At 51.9% G+C, this 25,233-nt stretch overlaps 1 protein-coding gene across 12 annotated transcripts in view; it reads left to right on the forward strand.

Moving 5' to 3' along the window:
* Positions 1-25,233, forward strand: part of PRKAG2 (protein kinase AMP-activated non-catalytic subunit gamma 2) — a 328,214-nt gene that overhangs the window by 187,441 nt on the left and 115,540 nt on the right. For 10 of the 12 annotated variants that reach the window (XM_074378897.1, XM_074378896.1, XM_039472803.2 and 7 more), the window contains one exon: positions 16,810-17,027. In XM_074378897.1, coding sequence (XP_074234998.1) covers positions 16,810-17,027 — 218 coding nt within the window. Of the gene's footprint in view, positions 1-16,809; positions 17,028-25,233 lie in introns of those variants that run through there. The other 2 variants (XM_074378904.1, XM_074378903.1) reach the window with 2 other exon arrangements.

A 25,233-nucleotide genomic window follows, 5' to 3' on the forward strand; every position in this document is an offset into this window, starting at 1 on the left:
ACTCCCAGAATTGTCGTGGCTGTCGAGGGGCAGAGGTAAAGCCTAGACTGGAGATTCTGGACTGTCTTTGAAAGGATGCAACCAGTACATTTGTTTCCACCACGAGACGCTTAATTCCCTTCCCTCTGCAGCTTTTCTTCCCCTTCTCTTCCTCCTCCATAGAGAATCGTTCTGATTAATCACTAGAGGCAGACAACCACTAGAGCTCATGATCCCTGCCTCTCCCGGCGTCGTGTGAATGAGGAGAGCTCGGAGCTGGGAACAGCACCATGAAAACCAGCGCTGGGGCAGAGGCGGCCGTCTGGACACCGTCCCAGCCTCCCCAGCCGGTCTCACTGGCACCTGACACCCAGAGGGCCTGCCGGGTGGCGTCAGATGATGTGTTGAGTCAACAGAGCCCTAGGAGAGCCCTGGTTGGAGTCCCATGGCAGCCGGCTGCAGCCAGCACCCAGGAAGGGAGTGTCTGCCACCAGCTGCAGCCGCCACCTGGCCTCCTGGGAGACCCGGCAGGAAGGGGAAAGCCAGGCAGGAACCACACTCCATTCGCCGCCGTCTCCTGCTTTGCTGAATGTGGCTCTCCAAAGTGGAGGTTTGGGAATGTGCTTCTGTGGCCCACACCCCGTTGTGCCAGGTAGAACAGTGCGTTCTTGTCACCCCTGAGAGCTGTGCACCTGGAAATGGCCTAGGATACGCTTCGGGAGGGGACGGTGGCTCAAAGCCCTCCCTGTATCACCCACAGCCCTTCTCACTTGTACCTCATCCAGAGCAATGAGCCTGGGTGATCTGAGGGAGCCCTCCAGGGTGAGGCTAAACCACCCAGGAATGGGACCATCGTGGGGGCCACTGGAGACCCCCAGGAGGGGATCCGTCCCATAAGCAGTGGGCCACTGGGTCTGTGATGGGAAGGAGCCACCACCAAGGGTTCAGAGTGGACTCAAAGAGCTGAACTGTAGAAAGTACAGAAACAAACTCCAGGTACAATTACAGATTTTAAAAACTATTATGCTCCGGAAGCTTCTGTGTGGCAGGCCCCCAGCGAGGCGTGGTCCTGATTTGGTTATCACACTGATATTTCACCTCAACTTCAGCCACATTTTCTCCTACTCAGGGTCTCTCCGAGACGTCTGAGTTTGGAGGTGCAGGGTGCAAAATGGGCATAGCTCCTCTCAGACACTGGCGCAGGGAGGCCTCCCTGGAGGAGGGGGAACCACGAGAACGTCTTGAGACCCCTTGGAATACAGATTCCTAAAACCTGACGTTTGGGGAGTCAGAACTGCCCTGCATGTATTTGCGAGAAAGGGAGATCTGTGCACCCATGCTTCATTTATCAGTTTCCTCAGATTATCCAAGCGTCCTGGGACTCAAGAAAGTGGAAGAATACTTCTTCCCCAGTTTTTAGGAAGTTTCCTCAAGAGCTAGAATAATAAATAAATTGTCAACAACCAGGAATCTCAAGAGGGATGGGAAACAGTCTGAAGCAGGCAGTGTCCGAATCCCAGGCACAGTAGGGGAGCCGCTGTGGAGTTCCCTGGCCAGCACAGGGCAGGGACGTTGCAGGTGGAAGCTCTGATGCTGGAGGCCTCCCTGGAGGAGGCATGATTCCAGGGCCTCGCAGCTACTGGACCCTCCCCATGCCCCATCTCATCGGGGTTAGTTCCAAGTTTACCCTCACACTAGATCTGCTGTTTTACATCATAGCGATACCTGTGTGCACCGGCTGTGCCCGAACAATGGACATGAACGAGGCTGTGTTATAAACAGGTGTCTCAGAGAGATCAAGGTTGGAATGACCTTTTTGAAAGCCAGAACACTAGTTCTGATCTGAGAACATCTCCAGGCATGCTCAGGCAGGCCGGGGCACCTGCCCAGGAATATTCTGGCCCCATCCTGTGACCAGTGCCAGGAAGCCTTTGCCCTGCTCACTGGGCACCTTGGCATCAGCTGAGAGTATGAAAGTCCTGGCCAGGCACTCACGCCTGTAATCCCAGCACTTTGGGAGGCCAAGACGGGCAGATGGCCTGAGATGAGGAGTTCGAGACCAGCCTGGCCAATGTGGTGAAACCCTGTTTCTACTAAAAATACAAAAATTAGCTGAGCATGATGGCAGGCACCTGTAATTCCAGCTACTTGGGACACTGAGGCAGGAGAATCACTTGAACCCCGGAGGCAGAGGCTGTGTGAGCTGAGATCGAGTCACTGCACTCTAGCCTGGGGGACAAGAACGAGACTTCATCTCAAAAAAAAAAAAAAAAAAAAAAAAAAAAGCCCTCAAGTCTCCTACTGAATTGGTGTCCTTCCCTTATTTCCTTCTAGGAAATGACAGTCACCATGCCGACTCAGCAAAAAGCCTGAGGTAGCCTCATTTCCTCCTCCTCCTCTCTCCCCTCCCAAATCCAAAGTGCCAAGTCTTGGCCTTCCACCCCCTCCTCCACCCTGTGCACTATTTTTTTTTTTTTTTGAGACGGAGTTTCGCTCTTGTTACCCAGGTTGGAGTGCAATGGCGCGATCTCGGCTCACCGCAACCTCCGCCTCCCGGGTTCAGGCAATTCTTCTGCCTCAGCCTCCTGAGTGGCTGGGATTACAGGCACGTGCCACCATGCCCAGCTAATTTTTTGTATTTTTAGTAGAGACGGGGTTTCACCATGTTGACCAGGATGGCCTCAATCTCTTGACCTCATGATCCACCCGCCTCGGCCTCCCAAAGTGCTGGGATTACAGGCGTGAGCCACCGCGCCCGGCCCACCCTGTGCATTCTTGGCAGCTGGCTGAGGGAGCCCCACTGGGGAGGAGGGGGACACGGAGAGGCAAGCCAGGGCAGACACACCTCTGACCTCAGGCACCCACCTTGCCTGGTGCGACTGTGCTCTTTCCTGTCGCCCACACAAACAGTCTTCTCCCCGACATTCCACAGGGATGAAGTCACCGTCGGAAACCTCCTGGCACAGAGCAGGAGCCCTAGGCTTCGGCCTGAAGGCCCGAGTCATGGTCATGAACTTGCTTTTGAGGTGGGGGTGGGTCCTTTGGTGTCACACCTCACCCCTCAGGGCCTGCACCGAAAATGAAGTTCTGAGACCTTTGTCCCCCAAGGTCACTGCTGATTCTTACCATCTCTGATTCTCAAGCTGGGGCCCATCCCGGCTCTATCACATTCCACCGAGTTCACCTCCATGCACCGAACGCCTGCCGCTTTTGTGATTCCACAAATACTGATCGTTAGAGGAACTGAGGCTGCTAACATTTCCCCTTCATTGACGGATTCTTGGCAAATGGTTTTTCCAAAACCATTGTCTATGAGAAACGTTCTCTTGCAGAATTTCTCTGTCTCAAAGCTGCAGCGGAGCCTCCCTTCCCCTCCCCAGGACTAAGGACTGCTTTCTAGTGGCAACTTCAAGACGCACGTCTGCTGTTGTCTTTTGTTCGAGGGAAGTATCCAGGGTTACATTTTGGGTTCATGGCGTAGAACTCCCACCTCCAGGCAAGCATGAAGAAGGCACAGGGCAGAGGACCGACAGCATTGCCCAGACTGATCTAAAGTTAGCCCCTGCGAGATTCCCGCTTCCTTCGCCTCCACCACCATTTCTGTTTTGTTCTGTTAGTTCCTGTGTAAATACCCATATGCTAGAGCCAAGTATTTAACAACTAGGTGCAGAATGCTACTGGGTATACAAAGCCCTATAAAACTGCAGATTTTCCGGATTCCTTCTAGGAGAATAAGAAACTTGGAAAATTTCGTAAGTTTTTTTTTTTTTTTTTTAATAGAAATCGTTTTTTACCTTCCATATTACCGTGACACTTTGACTCCAAGATTGCTCAGGTATTTTCCAACATGTTTTGAATTGTTTCAATGACAAAAGATCACAAAACAGATTCTTAGAGCCTATAACCAAAATCTGTAGCCGCCAACCTTACTCCAGATTAAAATATGAATTAGAGTGAGCTCAGCCAGGGACGGGGCCAGAGCCATTCAGCTATAAAACTGGGAGAGTCCAGAAACTCCCGCTCAGAGGGAGCCCTGCAGGGCACGGCTGGAGTGGGGTTGGGGAGACACCAGGCGGGTGTGAACCTTGTCTTTTAGGAACATTCAGAGCAAGGTCTCAAAGCAGCTGGCTGGAAAGGAGCAGCAGGGCTCAGGAGAGCTGGCCTGGCCAGCAGCTGCATGAACGCCTGGTACCCGGGGACGAGGCATGATTCCAGGGCATTTCTGCATGAGGCTGACCTTAGCTGCGGGGAGAGTAATTCCCGTCAGAGACCAAGCAGGGGGCTGGGAACTCAGAAGGAAGGGAATTTGCTCTTCCATAGCAGGGAGTTGTGAGACAGAGGATTGGGCGCTGGGACCGCATGACCATGAAGAATGATAACTAAAACTCACTTGAGAAGTGTCCTAACTTTGAAACGGGGAGTTGGATTAAATGAATGGTTCCAAAACCTGCCTGATCACCCAAGTCATTGGTGGCCTCATTGGTCAGGACCTTCCCACGTGCGTTCTCAATGCTCCCAGGTGACTTTTGGCTCAGCCAGGTTTGGGAACTGCAGCCTGAGAGGCATCCCAGCTGTCCCTGTGGCTCAGATACTCTACTCAGCAGGTCAGGTTAGACTTGGTGGGAACAGGGACTGGGGACTGCCCAGGCGAGGGTTTAGAGCAAAACCGTCCCATGGGGAATGAGGGCACTAGCAGGTACATAAACCTAGCATCTTTGATTAAGCCAGCCATTCAAGACGTTTGCACAAAGCAAAAATGCCACCCCTTTTATAGATTGGTGAGAAATTTTTTAAAAATGAAGATCCCAAAGAGCTTTTTTCTGTGGGTCATATGAATCAATATTCACCATGTTAGAATTTTTTTTTTTTTTAGAGATGGGGTCTTTCTGTCATGGAGAAAGTGGCACAGTGCTGGAGCGCAGCGGCGCAGTGCTGGAGCGCAGTGGCACGGTGATGGAGGGCAGCGGCGCAGTGCTGGAGGGCAGCGGCGCAGTGCTGGAGCGCAGCAGTGCAGTGATGGAGGGCAGTGGCGCAGTTATGGAGGGCAGTGGCGCAGTGATGGAGCGCAGTGGTGCAGTGATGGAGGGCAGTGGCACAGTGATTGAGGGCAGTGGCGCAGTGCTGGAGCGCAGTGGCGCAGTGATAGAGGGCAGTGGCGCAGTGATTGAGGGCAGTGGCGCAGTGATGGAGCACAGTGGCGCAGTGATGGAGGGCAGTGGCGCAGTGCTGGAGGGCAGTGGCGCAGTGCTGGAGCGCAGTGGTGCAGTGCTAGAGCGCAGTGCTGGAGCGCAGTGGCACAGTGATGGAGTGCAGTGGCACAGTGATGGAGTGCAGTGGCGCAGTGATGGAGGGCAGTGGCGCAGTGATGGAGCACAGTGGTGCAGTGATGGAGCGCAGTGGTGCAGTGATGGCTCACTGCAGCCTCAAGCTCTCAGGCTTAAGCAATCCTCCCTCCTCAGCCTCCTGAGTATCTGGGGCCACAGGCACATGCCACCATGCCCAGCTAATGTTTTATTTTCTGTAGAAATGGGAGTCTCACCATGTTGCCCAGGCTGGTCTGGAACTCCTGTGCTCCCATGCTTCTCCCTCCCCAGCCTCCCAAAGTGCTGGGATTACAGGCCTAAGCCACCAAACCCAGCCCATATTAGAAATTAAAACTGAGAGCCGAGCATGATGGCTCATGTCTGTAATCTCAGCACTTTGAGAGGCTGAGGCAGGCAGATCACCTAAGGTCAGGAGTTCAAGACCAGCCTGACCAACATGGAGAAACCCTGTCTCTACTAAAAATACAAAAAATTAGCTGGACATGGTGATGCATGCTTATAATCCCAGCTACTCGGGAGGCCAAGGCAGGAGAATCACTTGCACCTGGGAGGTGGAGGTTGCAGTGAGCCAAGATCGGGCCATTGTACTCCAGCCTGGGCAACAAGAGCAAAACTCTGTGTCAAAAAAAAAAAAAACCCAAAAAACAAAAACTGAGAAAATGTTAAACATTAATTAATGTATAAATGATAACCATAAACTTATATATTAAGCAACCTGTATTCTAAGAGTGTGAAGGGGTGCTGAAGCTGAAACGTTTGTCCACCACAGAGGTTCTCAAAGAGAAGCTGGGCTGGGGTGGAGTATCGGTGAGGCAGCCCTGAGCACAGGCTTCTTTCTTCCAGAGAAGTAGGGGCGGTTGAGGCTGTGGGAGGTAGAGTGGGACAGGTTGGATGGATAGTTCTGGAATGTATCTACCAACACAGAGGATGCAGAATGGTAGGATGGTCTTGAAGGTGGCCTCGCCACTCCCACCTTGGGCTGGGGGGAAAGAGAAGAAATGGCCGCTCTGTGGAGGATATTCCTGCCTCTATGCAAACCAAGCAGCAGCCTGCGGTGGGTCACGAGGCAGTGGGCTGCTGGGCCTAGGTGGCACCGTGATGTGACCTAACGCCACCCTGGGGCAGGTGCTGTTCAGTGAACTGGCGTGTGGCTCCCGGAACTCGCCTCGGGGGGGTCCAGCTTTTTCCAATTTCTTACGTCTCCAGGCGATGGGAAACCAGGGACTGGCTCCACACCCTCAGGAGCAGCTTCCAGAGAGCATCCCGTCTGGTGTCGGGGGGCGCTAGGCTGGCTCTGGCCGGGACTGCCTGGGGGAGACTTGTCAGATAGGGCTCGTCTGAGATTTCTCATCTCCACACTGTGCCTGTGGGGAGGGGCCGCAGGGTGGAGCCGGCCCTGGGTGAGCTGCAGCTTGAGCTTGCTTCAGGCGTGTCACACTGCTGTCCCCCAGGCAAGGCAGAAGCCAGAGCTGGCTCCAAGCTTCCAACCGCAGGGTCTTCTCCCGGAGACATCACCTGCTATGGATGGCAGCTGCCCATACTGATACGGGCCCTGTCAGTTTCTTACCTCCTGCCCAACACACAGAGCCTGTGGGCAGCTCAGCTGTTCAAAGACTGAACCAAGCCGCCGAGCCGACCCCCCTGAGGCCACACAGCTTGCAGGTGGTGGCTTAGGGTCCAGCCCAGGTTTCTGGCCCAGAGCTCAGCTCCTTCCACGGCACCGGCCAGTCTTTATTCTGGTTTGGGAGTGGAGGCTGGAAACTGGATGATTCGGGATAGGAAACACCAGCACATTCAGCTGGGGTTCCCACGGGGCTTTTCCCAGGGACGGGGGCAGGGTTTTAGGAGTCAGGCCTGGAGGGGCCAGGGGCAGAGGAGTCACTGAAGGCAAGGCAGGAAGGAGGGGGTGCCGGGGACCCTAAGGACACCCCGGTTCCCCAGCCCCCCAGGTTCCTGAAGCTGCCTGCACTGCCCAGAGCCCTTCTGGAGCCAGAGGGCTGGAGAAGATAAAACCTGTGGGGGATGGGGCCGCACGGGGAGAGGGTGCAGGAGCCAGGCCGGAGGCCACCTGAGAAACAAAGGGCCAAAACATCACAGCAGTGGGTTTGCTCCTTGAGAAAAGACGTCCTACGCAAACATCAGAGCCTGGCCTGAACGTGGCGCAGCGCCTGCCTGCTGGCCGCGTCCCTCTGTGTGTTACAGCTCATCAGCACAGGCGCCCTGTTCCTCTCTGGCCGTGGCACTTTCTTCTGGCCCCTCCCTGGGCCACCCTTCCCCCTTATGATGCTTGCCATCCTCCCTCCAAAGTAGGGAACAACACCCAGGCCCTCACTCTCTGATGAGGTAGGGTGGGAGGTTTTAAAGCCATGTGTAAGCAAAACCTCACTCCGTGTAAATGCAAAGGTTGCTCTTCTCGCTTGACGCCTCTTGAAACAACAGTCAGCAGAATACATGATTTCCTTCTTTCTTGTCGTTCCAGACCTTATGCATGTAAAAGGCAGGAAGGAGGTTCCAGCTCATTCCATGCATGCAGTAGAGGGGCTGGATTGTACCAGATAGCCATCTGGTCTACCTGGTTGATTTTTACCAAGGCAAGGGGTGGATTTGTCCCAGAGCCACAGCCGCTTAGTGGTGAAACCAGGCCTAGATCTCGTGGCTTCCGAAGGCCAGGCCTCCGTTTCCAGCCCGCACTGCTGTCCCGCTGCCAGCGGGGCTGGCTTCCCTTCCACGGCACCTCTGCTCCCCTCCGCCTCCTCTGCAGCGCCTGCCAGCAGGGCCAAGCCCTGTGAGGTCACCAGCCCGTGGCTCCCTGGTGTCTGGAGCCCCTTTCATGGTGTTCTGTGTGGCTGCCAGGAGCAGTTTCTGTTCCCCCACTGGGCCTGGCTGCCGCCTGAGAGAATCAAAGGCGTTGTTCCCTGCAGAGGCTGGCGGCGTCCTGAACAGAGCCCTGGAGGGGCAGGAGAAGACAGGCGAGGCGTTCTCAGAAGAGACTGGAAGGGGGCACCGGTGTGTCCATTGGCCAGAGTGTTCTCGGATGACTGCCGCCACGGCCCAGTCCTGCCTGGGCCTTTAGGAGAGGCCCCTGAGCTGGGACAGGTCCCTGTCCTTCTCCAGGGTCGGGGCCAGCTGTTTCCTGGGGCTTCCGAGCCCCCTGCCCCACCCGCCGTCAGGCTCTGCCCTCTTCCCTGAGCCACCCCTGCTTTCGCGGTTCTCAATTTTATTGTGTGGTGGTGTTGGGCTTGCTCTTTTGTATTCACCCCATTTTCCCCCCAGACCACAGGGACTTGCTCCAGTCCGTCTTAGCACCCCTTCCTCAGCACCCGCAGCGTGCCTGGCCCGCGGCAGCTGCCCGGGAGCTGTCCTGAGCAGATGCAAGGTTTTTTGAAAGATTCAATTTCAGCAGTTGACCCTATGGTTGAGAAATACATTGGTCTATTTAAAAGTAATGGGAGGCCAGGCATGGTGGTTCACGCCTCTGTTCCCAGCGTTTTAGGAGGGTGAGACCAGAGGTGACTTGATACCAGGAGTTCAAGACCAGCCTGGGCAACATAGTAAAACCCCATCTCTACAAAAATAAAAAATAAAAAGATGAGCTGCTGTATTTGCCTGGAGTTCCAGCTACTCAGGAGGCTGAAGTGGGAGGATCGCTTGAGCCCAGGAGTTGGAGGCTGCGGTGAGCCGTGATTGCCCCATGGCACCTCAGCCTGGGCCACAGACCTTATCTCAAAAACAGTAACGAGGGATTGTGTCAGCATGGCATTTTCCCTTTTATTTATGAATGCTGATACCAACACTGAAAAAAAAAAGTGTAAGAATCTCACTCACTACCCACCGTACCTGACTTGCATGAGACAGTTGCTTCTCTGCTGACTGAAGAGCATAAACGTGAGGGGTCTCCCCTCTGGCTGGATGGAAGAGAAACCTCTTTGGGGGAAGCCTGTCCCTCCGTACCTGCAGCTGCCCCACCTTAGGAAGCACGTGGGGTCCCAAGCTCACTCCGTCTCTGTCCCTCTCTCCCCACGACCCCTCTTCTCGGTCACTCAGGGTCATCCAAGCTCGCCTTCCTGCTGGCCAGTCAAGCCCCACTTCTGGGAGAGTAACTCATACAGCTGAAATGTGATCTTAAGTCTTCGTGTTCTTTCGGTGTAACCCCAGTTTAATCGTGGCGGAAAGCATCTGGGTTAGTCAGGACAGTGGAGCTGAGGTGTGGCCCCTGCCGTGTATTTGCTAAAGGACTCTGGATAAGTGACTGAACTTTCTCCAGTTTCTTCATCTGTGAGGGGCAGATGGAGCCAGACTGTGTGCGCCCTCTGCAAACAGGGCGGCATTGTGGGAAGCGTTGATGCTGCAGGACTCGACCCCTTCTTAAAAGCATTTCAGGTGTCACTCAGCAGGTAGAGTGTATGATTGGTTCCAGGAACCCCTGTGCCCCTCAACTGCACACATATTCCCAGTGCACACACTGTGAGGCTTAGCATTTCACCTGTCCCTCCCACCAAAAGTATCCCTTCCCTCTCCGTGGTCCAGAGTATCATGTGTCTCCCGACAGGAGTCCCCAGCTCTGGAAGGAACGGGAAAGAAGCAGGAAGACCAGGTGGAAAGAAGGGAGCAGCTTCTGAACTTGGAAAGATTGCAGTGATAGAGAATCATTCAGCCCACCAGAAATGAGGTTCCCACCACCAGATGAACGCTCCACGCTCTCACCCCCTTGCCCTCAGCAGTTCACCTCTCTCGCCTCCACTGGGAATGGGTTAGGGTCGTTCCGGCACTCACACAGGGGCAGCCTGCAAGGGGACAGGGCCACGAGAGGAGCAGACGCTGTGGTCTGTGCTCTTAAGAGCCCGCTGAGGGGCTTGGTCACAGTTGCATTCTCTGTAAACTATGTACACCTGAAATACGAACATTCTGTATGCACAGAACTAGCAAGGAGTTTTCACAGGCCTTGAACATCCCTTGCACAACAGTGACTAAGCTTCATCTCTGAAGAATGTTGGAAGTGGAAAGCCTTCTCGAAGAGAGAGGGAGAGGGGAGCTCAGGAAGACACAGCCTGGTCCTGGCTCTAGTGGAGACAGGACAGAGGTCCCAGTTCTGGTCCTGGTCATCGTGGGAGAGCTGGGGGCACCAGGCAGTCGGGAGGAGGCGGGTCAGTGCTTAAATACAGCCTTTGCCAGCCTCTCAGCTCAAAAGCACAACAGCGGCTGAAAAGTAATTTTCGGAGTGGATAATCCATTCCCGTGACAGAAAGTTTGAAAAATCAAAAGGGGATCTGATGAACATTTTCCCGCCAGGTGCTTCCTTCCCCGGAGGCAGCCAGTGTTTCCAGAGCCTGCCAGAGGTAGTCTCGGCAACATCAGACGGGCAGAATATAGATATCCTCTTTCCTTTTTTTGAAACTACAAATGGTGTCATTCGATCCAGACAGCTCTGCCGTTGGCCCTCTCTGCTTACCGCTCCATCTTGGGGATGAAAGGAATGAGCGTCCCTGTCGTGTTCCGACGGGGATGGTGGCTGCCTGTATGGGCGGATGGGCCGTGATCTATTTAACCTCTTCTGGACGAGCCTCTGCGTCACCAGGCTCTGCTTTTCAAAGCACCATCGTCATGAATAAGCCACACTCGACACTTAGCAATTACACAAATAAGTCTATGGACGAAAGCCCCGGAAATGGAGTTACTGGGTCCAGGAGCATGCCCGTTTGTAGTCTTGATAGGCGTTGCCAAGATAGGCACCGCAGAGTACCTGTTTCCTCTGGCCTTTGCCCAGTGTCTGCATGGGTGTTGTTTGGGCTTATTTTGTTTTGGTATGTTTCGTTTTGTGAGACTGGGTCCTGCCCTGTCACCCAGGCTGGAGTGCAGGGGTGCCATCCTAGCTCACTGCAGCCTTGAACTCCTGGGCTCAAGTGATCCTGCCATGTAGCCGAGACTGCAGGCACATGTCACCACATCTGGCCAATTTTTTTTTTTTTTTTTTTTTTTTTTTGGTACAGACGGGGTCTTACTGTGTTGTCCTAGGTGATCTCAAACGCCTGGTCTCAACTGATCCTCCTCCCTCAGCCTCCCAAGGTGCTGGGGTTACAGGCATGAGCCACCGCACCTGGCCAGGGCTAGTTTTGATCATGCGCTGCTTGGAAATGGACAAGGGCCCTTTTCACCATTATCTCTGGAGGAGGAGGTAGAGCTCACTGCCACAGGCCCCTTCCTTTGCACGTAAAGACCCCAGCCCCCCAGAGGGGTTTGCCTGCAGGGCTATCACAGGTCATGAGGATGCTTCAGAGTCCAGAGTGCTAATCATTACACTATGGAACCGTTGTGAGGATGTTTCGAACCTAAAATGCCCCCTTCCGCATCCTATTCAGCTCTGTCCCGTCAGGTCCGTGAACACACGTGTCTACAGGAAGCAGGGGCAGAGCTCCTGGGAAGCACCACTGAAGGGGCTCCGTGTCCAGTGGCAGAAGGAGCTGGAAGAGGCAGAGGAGAACATTCCCTCTTGACTCTCAGGAGAGGAGCTAGCATGTCCTAGGTGCACTGTAGGGACCAGGACGGGCGCCTGCTGAGGACTGAACCACTGAAGGATATGACCCTGGGGTCTAAGGCCCCAGGCAGCACCCCACCCTGCAAATGGAACAGCACATGGGCCTCCCTTGTTCTGTGCGCTGCAGCTCCCTGAGAGAAGCCCCAGGCAGGCCTTCCCAAGCCCTGGCTGCTGTCTCCATTTCTCCGTGCCAAGCAGCTGGAGCCTGGCCCTGAGAAGGGTCCGGATGTCTGGGCAGCCCTTCGTAGTCCTGCCTGCTGAGGCACCCCATCTCCGAAGAGCTTCTAAACCTCTTCAGGACCTTCCCACTCTTCCTCCTCCCTCTCCCTCCTCCCCACCCCACCCCAAAGCTGGGCTTTGTTCTCAAGAACTTTGGGGGAAAATATTTAGTTTTCTTCTTTCTTGAGCCAGAGTTTCACTCTGTCACCCAGGCTGGAGTGCAGTGGCGCAATCTCAGCTCACTGCAACCTCCACCTCCTGGGTTCAAGTGATTTTCCTGCCTCAGCCTCCCAAGTGGCAGCAACTACAGGCACATGCTACCACGCCCAGCTAATTTTTGTATTTCTAGTAGAGATGGGGTTTTGCCATGTTGGCCAGGCTGGTCTTGAACTCCTGACCTCAGACAATCCACCGCCTCGGCCTCCCAAAGTGCTGGGATTATAGGCATAAGCCACTGCACCTGGCCTCTATTTTCCAAAAGAGTTTGGGGCTTTGTTGTGAGGGCCTTTTCTATTTGAGTTTTCGGGTCCTAACCATCACCTCCTGCTTCTACCCAGAGCTGCCTTTGAGTCCAGCCCGAATCCAGTCCCGTGGGGCCTCCAGCACAGCTCTCCACTCACTCCGCCCAGTCTCCTGAGGGACTCCCTGGAAAAGGGTGCTCCTTCTCAAACAGGTGACTTCCTAAACCTTCCCCAACACACAGAACATGTGCCCCACTCTCCAGCACAGACGGGGAGAACAGATCCACCCTGAGCCTGAGCCGGCCGCATGGCTGCTCTTCCTTTTCCTTGCCTGGTAGCAGCAGGCATTTGCCAGACCCCTCGACTCAGGACAGCACCGAGTGCCATAGGATTCAGAGGGTGCAGCAGGACCCCCACTCCCAAGACAGATGACGGATCTTGGTGGGCAGAGGGGACTTACATACTTTTATGTTTGGTTTGAGGGTTAAACAGTTTGTTGTTAAGTGGTAACATACAGGACGGTGAAAGGGCTTTGCAGGTTCAGTGACACAAGGGGCAGTAGGACGGGTCCTTCCCGGAGAGGACGGAGCAGGAGGGGCACCATGGGTCCGGGGCTGTGGGAAGGAGGAGCTCAGCAGAGGTGCCTGGTGAGGGCGACGAGGCATGCGGCTCTGTAGGTGACCCAGGCTCATCCAGACCAAAGCAGTGACTGGTCACTCTTAAGCCTGATAAAAGGAAAACTTCCGACGAATTACATTTCAAGGAGTTTAAGTGAGCAATGAACGATTTGGAAATCCAGCAGCCTTCCGAGGCAGAGCAGACTCAGAGACCCCAGCACAGCCACGTGGTGGACGAAGATGTATGGACAGAAAGAGGAAAGTGACGGCAGAAAACGGAAGCGAGGAACAGAAACAGTCGGGTCGGTTACAGCTCAGCGTTTGTCTTGTTTGCAAGACGGTTTGAACACTGGGCGACGTGGGGTTGGCCAAAAGTCAGTGACTGGCACAACTGCAGGCCACGGTCTGTTTACACTTCCACCTGTTACCGTTCACAATGGACAGAAAACCCTCCAGGCCAAACTTGAAATATTTGAGGAGGTAGCTCTAGGCTAAATTGGATTTAACAGGCCATGTCTACAGACATCTTTGGTTTGACTTGCATAATTCAAATTTGATTTTTAAGTTTTATTTTTCTACCTGTAAGATGTGAGATATCAGAAGCTGGGTATAGTGGCTCATGCCTGCAATCCCAGCGCTTTGGGAGGCACAGGCAGGTGGATCACCTGAGGTCAGGAGTTCGAGACCAGCCTGGCCAACATGGTGAAACCCTTTCTTTACTAAAAATATTTAAAAATTAGCTGGGCGTGGTGGTAGGTTCCTGTAATTCCAGCTATTCAGGAGGCTGAGGCAGGAGAATCACTTGAACCTGGGAGGTGGAGGTTGCAGTGAGCTGAGATCACACCATGCACTCCAGCCTGGGCAACAAGAGTGAAAACTTTGTCTAAAAAGAAAAGATGTGAGATACAAAAAGAAAAGATGTGAGATACAAACAAAAGCCAGATTCTGCTTCTCTTAGAACACAATTGATGCATTGTATCGGTGTCCTCAGGCTGTTATAACAAACTGCCACCTACTGAGTGACTTAAAACGACTAAAATGTACTCTAGCCCAGTCCTGGAGGCAGAAGTTCAAAATCGACGTGTCGGCAGCGCCACGCTCCCTCTGAAACCTGTGGGGGGGATTCCTCTTTGCCCTGTCCTGGCTTCTGGGGTTGCCAGCTATCCCTGGCGCCCTTGGCTGCAGCTGCGTTGCTCCAATCTCAGCCTCTGCCTGCACGTGGCCTCCCCTCTGTGTGTCAGTTTCTGTGTCTGTTCTCCTTATAAGGACACTGGTCATATTGCATTAGGGCCCGTCCTAGTCCAGCAAATCCTCATCTAGACTTGATTGATCTTAAAGACCCTGTTTCCAAATAAGGTCACATTCACAGGTCACGTTCTGCCTGTGTGATGTGCCATGATTCATTTAACCTCTTCTTGACGAGCTTCTGCGTCTCCAGGCTCTGCTTTTAAATGCACCGTGGTAATGGGTAAGGTGTACATTTGCCACTTAGTGATTACATAGATAAGACTGTGGAAGAAATAGACTTACTGCTATTAGTTAGAAATAAGTCAAAGTGGACAACCTTTCACTTGTGGAAAATATATGTCTCCAGTCTTCCTGCAATCCTCTGCTGACACTATTGTCCCTCCCAGCATTTGCCCCTCCCTTTTCCTAACCATTTAAATCTGTTTCACTTCTTAGCCCCCTTTCCAGTCCCTCCCTTGCCCTGAAGTCTTCTTGGGTATTTATCTTCATGGTGAAGTCTTGCTACTGGGAATTTATAGTAGTGATGTTCATGTTGCATGTTAAGGTAGAAATAGCACATCCATCCCATCCCATCCCATATATCCCATCCCATTCCATCCCATCCATCCAATCCCATCCCATCCCATCCCATCCCTCCCATCTCATATATCCCATCCATCCCATCCCATCCCATCCATCCCATCCCATACATCCCATCCCATACATCCCATCCCATCCTATTCCATCCCATGTATCCCATCCCATCCCATCCCTCCCATCTCATATATCCCATCCATCCCATCCCATCCCATCCCATCCATCCCATCCCATCCCTTCCTATCCCATCTCATCTATCCCATCCATCCCATCCCTCCCATCTCATATATCCCATCCATCCCATCCCATCCCATCCCATCCATCCCATCCCGTCCCTTCCTATCCCATCTCATCTATCCCATCCATCCCATCCCTCCCATCCCATCCCATCCATCCCATCCCATCTCATCCCATCCCATCCTATTCCATCCCATGTATCCCATCCCATCCCATCCCTCCCATCTCATATAGCCCATCCATCCCATCCCATTTCATTCATCCCATCCCATCCATCCCATCCCATTTCATTCATCCCATCCCATCCATCCCATCCATCCCATCCCATCCCTTCCTATCCCATCTCATCTATCCCATCCATCCCATCCCTCCCATCTCATATATCCCATCCCATCTCATCCATCCCATCCCATCCATCTCATCCCATCCCATTCCCATCCATCCCATCCATCCATCCCATCCCATTCCATCCATCCCGTCCCATCCCTTCCATCCCATCCCAATCCCATCCGTCCCATCCGTCCCATACATCCCATTTGTCCCATCCATCCCATCTGTCTCATCCCATCCCATCCCATCCATCCCATCCATCCCATCCATCCCATCCCATCCCTTCCCCTCCCCTCCCCTCCCCTCCCATCCCATCCCATCCCATCCCATCCCATCCATCCCACTCTTCAGGTACATGATTCTGTGGCTTTTGCAACATTGGTCTGTATCTCCACTACACACTTTGTGAAATTCCCCATGTCTTACCTCAAAAAATATGGCACCACTGCGTTTGCTCTTGGCACCATGCTGGGAAAGGAAGGAGAGGTGATCAAATGATATTTGGCTGAATGGAGGGAAACAGCATCTGGAGTGCATGTAAAATTCACCAGGTAACTCGGGACTGTGTGAGCACTCACTTCTCTATGAGGGGACACTTCCCACAACTGAGGGTGGATAGTGAGGCATTTCTAGACACTGTTGATTCTAAGAGACTACAAGTTGGTTTTTAAAGCTTTTCCTCAATATCCAGAATAATCGAGCTTCTTACCATTTGAGGTTTTGGGCACTGGGAATGGTGAGTCTCCCTCTGCCATGTCCGGACCTCTAACCACCGGATGTCCCTTCCTGGGGGCCGGACCTCTAACTGCCCCCGATGTCCCTTCCTGGAGGCTGGACCTCAAACCACCCCTGATGTCCCTTCCTGGAAGCGAGATCTCTGACCACCCCTGGTGTCCCTTCCTGGAGGCTGGACCTCTGACCACTCCTGGTGTCCCCTCCTGGAGGTCTGACCTCTGACCACCCCTGGTGTCCCCTCCTGGAGGTCTGACCTCTGACCACCCCTGGTGTCCCCTCCTGGAGGTCTGACCTCTGACCACCCCTGGTGTCCCCTCCTGGAGGTCTGACCTCTGACCACCCCTGGTGTCCCCTCCTGGAGGTCTGACCTCTGACCACCCCTGGTGTCCCCTCCTGGAGGTCTGACCTCTGACCACCCCTGGTGTCCCCTCCTGGAGGTCTGACCTCTGACCACCCCTGGTGTCCCCTCCTGGAGGTCTGACCTCTGACCACTCCTGGTGTCCCCTCCTGGAGACCACACTTCTAACCACCCCTTGGTGTTTCTTCTGCAGCCTCCGGCCTCTCCTCCTCTCCGTCAACACCCACGCAAGTGACCAAGCAGCACACATTTCCCCTCGAGTCCTATAAGCATGAGCCTGAACGGTTGGAGAATCGCATCTATGCCTCCTCTTCCCCTCCGGACACAGGGCAGAGGTTCTGCCCGTCTTCCTTCCAGAGCCCATCCAGGCCTCCACTGGCATCACCGACACACTATGCTCCCTCCAAAGCCGTAAGTCTGGGCCCCTCTGTGGGTGGGGCTGCCGGGTGGCCGAGGGAGGGCACAGCAGTGATTGCCCCAAGCCTCACAGTCTGTCCACAGCCGACACGGAGGCTGTGTGCCCCCAACATCTTCAGGATATTGTAACACAAATCACAGGCTGAGGGAGAAACGTGAGGGCACAATAGCAAGTGGAAATAAGCGAAAAATGGCTGAGTGTTCTGGGTCACGCCTGCAACCCCAGCACTTTGGGAGGCCAAGGCAGGCTGGCCAATATAGCAAAATGCCGTCTCTACCAAAACTATGAAAATTATCTGGGTGTGGTGGCATGCACCTGTAATCCCAGCTACTCAGGAGGCTGAGGCACAAGAATTGCTTGAACCCAAGAGGCAGACGCTGCAGTGAGCTGAGATCACGACACTACATTCCAGCCCCTGGGCAGCAGAGCAGACTGTCTCAAAAAAAAAAAAGAAAAGAAAAATGATAACATCTGGAACATGACGAGGTGACCAACAAAAGTTCCCCCCACCCGCCCCGCCCCGGGGTTTTTCTTAAAAATCATTCCTTGAAAGCTTTGTTTGAATTTACCTTGATTGGGATACTACAGTGTTCATAAAATGTCATAGGTAAAGCAACGAAAAACGTAAAACAGACAAAAGTGTTATTCTAGAGGTTTACGATTTGGAGTCTGGCCGTGTGCAGTGGCTCACGCCTGTAATCCCAACACTTTGGAAGGCCGAGGCAGGTGGACCAGCCAGCCTGGCCAACATGGTGAAACTCTGTCTCTACTAAAACTACAAAAAGTTAGCCAGCCATGGTGGCTTGTGCCTGTAGTCCCAGCTACTCAGGAGGCTGAGGCACGAGAATAGCTGGAACCCAGGAGGTGGAGGCTGCAGTGGGTCGAGTTTGCACCACTGCACTCTAGCCTGGGTGACAGAGCAAAACATTGTCTCAAAAAAAAAAAAAAAAAAAAACACAAGAACACAAGCTGTATTGGATGGGGGCCCACCCCTATCATCTTAACCTGATTATATCTGCAAAGACCCTATTTCCAGAGGTCATATTCACAAGTACTGGGCTTGGAACTTCAGCCTCTCTCTCTAGGGCACACAGTTCAATCTGTAACCGTTGTTATCCTTTAGGAGCAGATGTGTTGCCGTGCTCAGAACATGCCATTCCTATTCTTCTTGTTCATTCAATTATTTTATTAAACGTGGGTGTAGCAAAGTGTTGTCTTAGGTGCCAAAGGCTGAACTGCAAGGTATTGTTCCTGCCTTCTAGAGCTTACAATCTGATCGGGAACTGCATGGTACTGGGGCGAAACAGCTCAGTGAACGGAGTAAGTGCTTTGGCTGGGATGATGAGTGGCCCAGTCGGCCCTGCAGGAGGGAGAAACGGGAAAAACGGCTGCTGGTCGGATAAGGGCGATGATGGCTTCAAAGTGTGTCACCCGCTGAGCTGAGTCTGGAGTACTGTCAGTGTTTACATTAGGGGAGAGGGAAGGGAGAACATTCTGGAAAAGAAAATTAGGCTTGACTAGTGATCGCTGATTCAAATAACTCCATTTAAGAAGAGACAGTGGTTTGACGAGAAAACCCCAGTTTGCTTTAGATCATTTGACGTGATGGTGGCAGACACAGACGTACGTTCTCCCATGAGTCCCTGATGTTTCACGAAGCAGCTTTGTTCTGGGGACAAGCCCCAAGCCTTCCTGGCTTAAATAAAAGAGGATCCAGGGAGTGCTCTGGGTTTGCTGTCAGCTTCTTCCCCACGAGCATAGCAGGAAAGTGATGTTCTGAACCCTTTACAGCTCCGCTGCTTATACTCCGCACAACCAGGCAGCCCTCGGTCAAGGCCAACAAGTGTAGGTCCTTCCAGGCTTGCTACAGTGCTCAGAGAGGGTGTGTCCTGGGGCCAGAGAGGGAGTGAGTGTGCTCAGCTGTGTCCCATACTCAGTGACCCGGTGCACCGGCCTGTTCCCAGCACGCAGCTGGCAGCAGGAGTGTGCAGTGGAGTGAGATTTCAACAACAACCCAAATGTCATGAATGGATAAACAAATGTGGGGTATACAGACTGTGGAACAGCACGCAGCCTTAAAAAGGAAGGGAGTCCGGACACAAGCAGTGACACAGAGGGGCCCTGAGGACCTCATGCCAAGTGAAATCAGCCAGGCACCACAGGACATTGTGCCGCTTAGAGGAGTCCCTAGAGTCATCAAATAGAGACAGGAGGTAGAATGGTGGGTGCCAGGAGCTGGGGGAGGGGGAAAAGAGGAGTTAGCGTTTTACGGAGACAGAATTTCAGTTTGGAAAAATGAAAAAGTTCTTGAAATGGATGGTGGTGATGGCTATACAACAGTATGAATGTATTTACTGACGCTCAACTGCACGCTGAAAAATAGTTCAGATGAGGCCGGGGGTGCTGGCTCATGCCCATACTCCCAGCACTTTGGGAGCCCGAGGTGAGCGGATCACCTGAGGTCAGGCATTCAAGACCAGCCTGACCAACGTGGAGAAACCCCGTCTCTACTAAAAATACAAAAAAGTAGCTGGGCATGGTGGTGCATGCCTGTAATCCCAGCTGCTCAGGAGGCTGAGGCAGGACAATCACTTGAACCTGGTAGGTAGAGGTTGTGGTGAGCCAAGATCGCGCCACTGCACTCCAGCCTGGGCAACAAGAGCGAAACTGTATCTCAAAACAAAACAAAAAGTTCAAATGACAACTTTTATGTAATATGTATTTTACCACAGTAAAAGAAAAAGAGGAATGATCTGGTCAAGATTCCAATAGTTCCGTAATTTGAGCTTCTGAAAATCAGGCTGATGGCCCAAGGCTTCCCATTTACATTTTTAAAGGATGTGTTTCAAGGAGTAGAAGAGGATGTCCCCTTGGGTTACCTGACCGTAAGCAAGCCCTTTGCCCCACTTGTAAGTTTCAGCCCCCAGCCTGCAAGGGCTGCCGTCGCCTGCCTGCACTGTTCACAGCCTCTGTGGCTGGGGTTTGCCTCAAGCTCTTTCTGCTTTCAGCGTCCTGGCAGCAGGTTAACCTGATTACTCAGCAAAGACCCTGCCTCCAAATAAGGCCACAGTCACAGGTACCAGGGCTTAGAACCTCTACCTCTTTTTAGAGGACACAATTCAACCCAAAACAGTTGTTATCTTTTGGGAGAGGATGTGTTTGGCATGCAGAGAACGTATCATGTTCTGGCAGCGGGGTGGGTGGTTTCACATTCAAAGAAATTTGCTCCTCTATAATTGGATTTTATTGAGTATCTTTCATTTTTGTGCTAAGTTTCTTAGGAGCTTGGCTGATTCTGTTAATTCCACTACCAGGATAATCTCCATGGAGGAATGTGAGTTACTTAAGGACTTTTGATGGGTCTGGAAATATTTAGATATGATTTATCTCTGCTTTTTGGAATAAAAAGACACATTCTATAAACATCGACCATGAAGATCATTTTAATAAAATCATTTCCCATGAATTTAATTCTAAAATAGGGAAAGGAATGAAGATAATTAGTCTTTAGAAGATAGTACTCCTTTTTTTTTTTTTTTTTTTTTTTTGAGACAAAGTCTTTGTCTGTCACCCAGACTGGAGTGCAGTGGCGCAATCTCGGCCCACAGCAACTTCGGCCTCCTGGGTTCAAGCAATTCTCCTGCCTCAGCCTCCCAAGGAGCTGGGATTATAGGCATGCATCACCACACCTGGCTAATTTTTGTATTTTTAGTTGGTTGGAATTTCACAGTGTTGGCCAGGCTGGTCTCAAACTCCTGATCTCAGGTGAATCTGCCCACCTTGGTCTCCCAAAGTGCTGGGATTATAGGCATGAGCCACCGTGCCCAGCCAACAGCACTCATTTTATTATGTATTTATTCAGCAAATGCTTATTAAGCAACTTATGTGCCTAAAACTGTGCTAGCATGGGTAATAGGATGACAAATGTGTGAGTCCTATTAATGGGACAAGGACAGTGTTTACTTTATTTACCACTTGATTAACAGCTCCGTGCATTGTGCACAGGAAGGTGTCAATGAATATATAGTAATTAAACAAAGGAAGGAGCTTTTGTTTCTTTGGGGAGAGCAGACAGGTAATTCATTACAATGGAGTGTGGTAGAGCCGGTTCTGATACTGTGGGAGGAAAGCCCATCCTATCGTGGTGAGTGGAAGAGCTGATTCCAGAGTCAAAATTGTTTTCAGCAGGGAAGAGCAATAATCAGTTTTGCATTTTAGGATGATCTCCTGACTGGGTATGGAAATTAGATTGGATGTGGTTACAACAGGGGCCCAGACAAGATACAGTGTGAAATAGTCCAGGCCTGGTGGCAGCTGAAGGTAGAAAGACGTGGAATCGTGTTTAAAAGTAAAGGGCGGCTGGGCGCGGTGGCTCAAGCCTGTAATCCCAGCACTTTGGGAGGCCGAGGCGGGTGGATCACGAGGTCAAGAGATCGAGACCATCCTGGTCAACATGGTAAAACCCCGTCTCTACTAGAAATACAAAAAATTAGCTGCGCATGGTGGCACGTGCCTATAATCCCAGCTACTCAGGAGGCTGAGGCAGGAGAATTGCCTGAACCCAGGAGGCGGAGGTTGCGGTGAGCCGAGATCGTGCCATTGCACTCCAGCCTGGGTAACAAGAGCAAAACTCCGTCTCAAAAAAAAAAAAAAAAAAAAAAAAAGTAAAGGGCTATTTTGGATGTAAAATTGAAAGGAATTTGGAATATAGTGGTTGATTAATTGAAGGGGAAGGAGACAAATCAAGGACGATTCCAAAGGTTTTGCCTTGGGAAAGTGGATGGATGATAGTTCCAGCTGTGGGGGTAGGGAACAGAGGGGGAAGAGGAGCAGGGTGTATATGTGAGTGCATGTGTGTGGGTGTGTGGGGGCACGCATGCAGGTGCGTCTGCACAGGTGTATATGCATGCAGGTGTGTGTGCCTGCAAGTGTGTGTGGATGCAGGTGTGTGTGCATACAGGTGTGTGCATAGGTGTGTGTGGATGCAGGTGTGTGCATGCAGGTGTGTGTGCATGCAGGGGTGTGCATGCAGTGTGTGTGCATGCAGGTGTGTGTGCAGGTGGGTGTGTGCATGCAGGTGTGTGTGCAGGTGGGTGTGCACATGCAGGTGTGTGCACAGTTGTGTGTGCATGTAGGTGTGTGTGCATGTGGGCATGTGTGCAGGTTTGTATGCATGCAGGTGTGTGTGCATGCAGGTGTGTGCACAGGTGTGTGTGGATGCAGTTGTGTGTGCATGCAGTGTGTGTGCATGCAGGTGTGTGCATGCAGTGTGTGGATGCAGTTGTGTGTGCATGCAGTGTGTATGGATGCAGTGTGTGTGGATGCAGGTGTGTGTGCATGCAGGTATGTGCACAGGTGTGTGTGGCTGTAAGTGTGTGCATGCAGGTATGTGCATAGGTATGTCTGCATGCAGGTCTGTGCACATGCAGGTGTGTGCATGCAAGCATGTGCGCAGGTGGGCTTGCAGCTATGTGTACACATGCAGGTGTGCATGCAGGTGTGTGTGCACATGCAGGTTTGTGCACAGGTGTGTGTATATGCAGGTGTGTGTGCATGCAGGCACGTGTGCAGGTGTGTGTGCAGGTGGTGATAGTCCAATACGGCACCTGTGGCACATTTCGGTCAAGGTGCCCAAAGGGCAAGTGGATATTGAGTCTGGAGCAGGAACTGCAATTTGAAAATCATTCAATTATATGTGGCAATTGGTGCTGTAACAGGTGAAATACTCCATAGAAATGTATGGCAGGTGAAAAGAGAACCAGAAAACATGTGGGCATCTAAGGGACAATCAAAAGAAAAGGATTCTGAATCACCTGGAAAGTAGGCAGAAAACCAAGTCGTAATAGCATCACAGAAGCAAAGGGAACGTGTGTCATCATGTTTCATGCACTAAAAGAGAGTGGTCGGTGACATCAAATGCAGCCAACTGGCTGTGGAACATAAGGACTGAGGTCGTTGTGACTTCAGCAAGGATACTGTCAGTGACAGGGTCAACAGCAGAAGCAATATAATGTGGGTTGATGACTAAGGGATAAAGAAGTGGTGACCTCTAGAGTAGATAGCTCAAGTATCCTAATGTGACGGAGAGGACAGGGGCTGTGACTAGAAGAATGGAGGTGATGGCATCTTCCTACAAAGAGGAATAGACTCAAACCCTGCAGGGGAAAGAATGAGTGAAGGGAGAAATTAAAGATACGAGGAAAAGAAAGTGTCATGCCCGGTCTTACAAAGATAAGGAGTGTTTCCTTATAGGCGGTGGGGGCACATCAGACGCATGCAATGGAGATGTTTGTCTTGGATCAATGGGGGAGTCATCTTCTATTGATTTGAAAACTTCTACTGCAAAGGCGTTGAGGTGATCAGTGCTTCTCCAGTGTACTTCCACTGCACTTGCTCCCATGCTCCCCACGTTTTCTCCTAGGAATTCACTTTTGAGTTATTGGAAGCAGAGTCTGAGCTCCAGAGTCTGAAAGCCTCTGGGGTTTCAGGAGCAAGTTTGTTTATTAAGGGAGTGCTCTCAGAAGGAACCTATAAGAGGGTGAGAGAAAAGAAGCAGCAGCTGAGCAAAGGTACAGTTTCCGAGGAGATCCACTCTCAGCCTGGTGACAGGACAGGGGATCTGTGCTGCCAGTTGCACCAGGATTTGTCCTACCTTGAGGCAAGACAGCTGGACTTTTGTGCCCTCACACAAGACAGCCTGTAGTTACAGGATGTCCCAGGACAAGGAAGATGCATTTCCAGCTGAGATGGCTTCTGTCACCCAGGAACAATCCTGCTGAAAAGGGTGCACAGTCAGCAGCAGCCCCTACGGCAGTGGGTGCACCAGAGCAAATGAATTAATGAATTTAAAATGAATTAATTCATTTTAAATTGAATTTGCATTTAAAATGAATTAATTTGAATTCATTAAATTCATAAATTCATTTTGATTCTTTCTTTAAAATGAATCCAGGGCATCTCGTACAGTCTGAATTCTCCATGCTCTTCTTTTGCCAGCTGATTCATGTATCCAGCAGACCTGGGTACTGTGTTAGTCTGTTCAGTGTTGCCGTAACTGTACCCGAGGCTGGGTAATTTGTAAAGAAAAGAGGTTTAATTGACTCATGATTCTGGGGGCTGGAAAGCTCAAGATGGAGCAGCTGCATCTGGAGGGCCTCATGCCTCTTCCATGCATGGAAAGCAGAAAGGGAGTAGACAGGTGCAAAGAGATGACCTGGCAAGAGAGAAAAACTGAGGAAGACGGTCACTTTTTTTTTTTTTTTGAGACAGAGTCTTGCTCTGTTGCCAGGTTGGAGTGCAGTGGCATGATCTTGGCTCACTGCAACCTCTGTCTCCTGGATTCAAACAATTCCCCTTCCTGAGCCTCCTCAGTAGCTAGGACTACAGGCGTGCACCACCACACCTGGCTAATTTTTTGTATTTTAGTAGAAACCCGGTTTCACCATGGCCAGGGTGGTCTCGATCTCCTGACCTTGTGATCTGCCTGCCTTGGCCTCCCAAAGTGCTGGGATTACAGGCATGAGCCACCGTATCCAGCCCACAGGCACTTTTTAAGAACCTGCTCTCAAGGGAACCAATTCATTCTGTGAGAATACAAACTCACCCCTGCAGCAGGGTATTAATCTATTCATGAGGGATCTGCCCCCATGGCCTAAACACCTCCCCCTGGGCCCCACCTCTCAACACTGCCACATTGGGGAATCAAATTGCAACACGGATTTTGACAGGAACAAACCACATCCAAACCACAGCTGTACTACACCAGTTTTTCTCTCGCTGCCTAGCAATAACCTCCCCAAAACTTAACACATCCACCATCTACTTAACTCACAATTCTGTGGGTCAGCAGTTTGGGTTGGGCATTCTTCTGGTCTCAACTGCGCCTATTCATGCTACATCTTTGGTCACCGACCAGGTTCCTTGGGGACTGGCTGGACCAGAGTGACCTCCGCAGGAACAGCTAGCTTGTCTCAATTCCACATGGTCTCACAAATGGTTGTGACAGGGTTCCAAGACAGCCAAGATTCCTTGAGGCCTGAGCTCAGAACAGGTACACTCTAGCGCCTGCTTTCCAAGGTAGAATCTGTTTCCTCCTCCCCGAATCTGGGTTGGCCTTATGATTTGCTTTGGCCAACAAAACAAGGCAGAAGTGCCAGTCACATCACAGAGAGAGTGGATACAGGAAGAAGCGAAGGATTG

The sequence above is a fragment of the Saimiri boliviensis genome, chromosome 10, assembly GCF_048565385.1.
Source record: "Saimiri boliviensis isolate mSaiBol1 chromosome 10, mSaiBol1.pri, whole genome shotgun sequence".
NCBI classification, from domain to species: Eukaryota; Metazoa; Chordata; class Mammalia; order Primates; family Cebidae; genus Saimiri; species Saimiri boliviensis.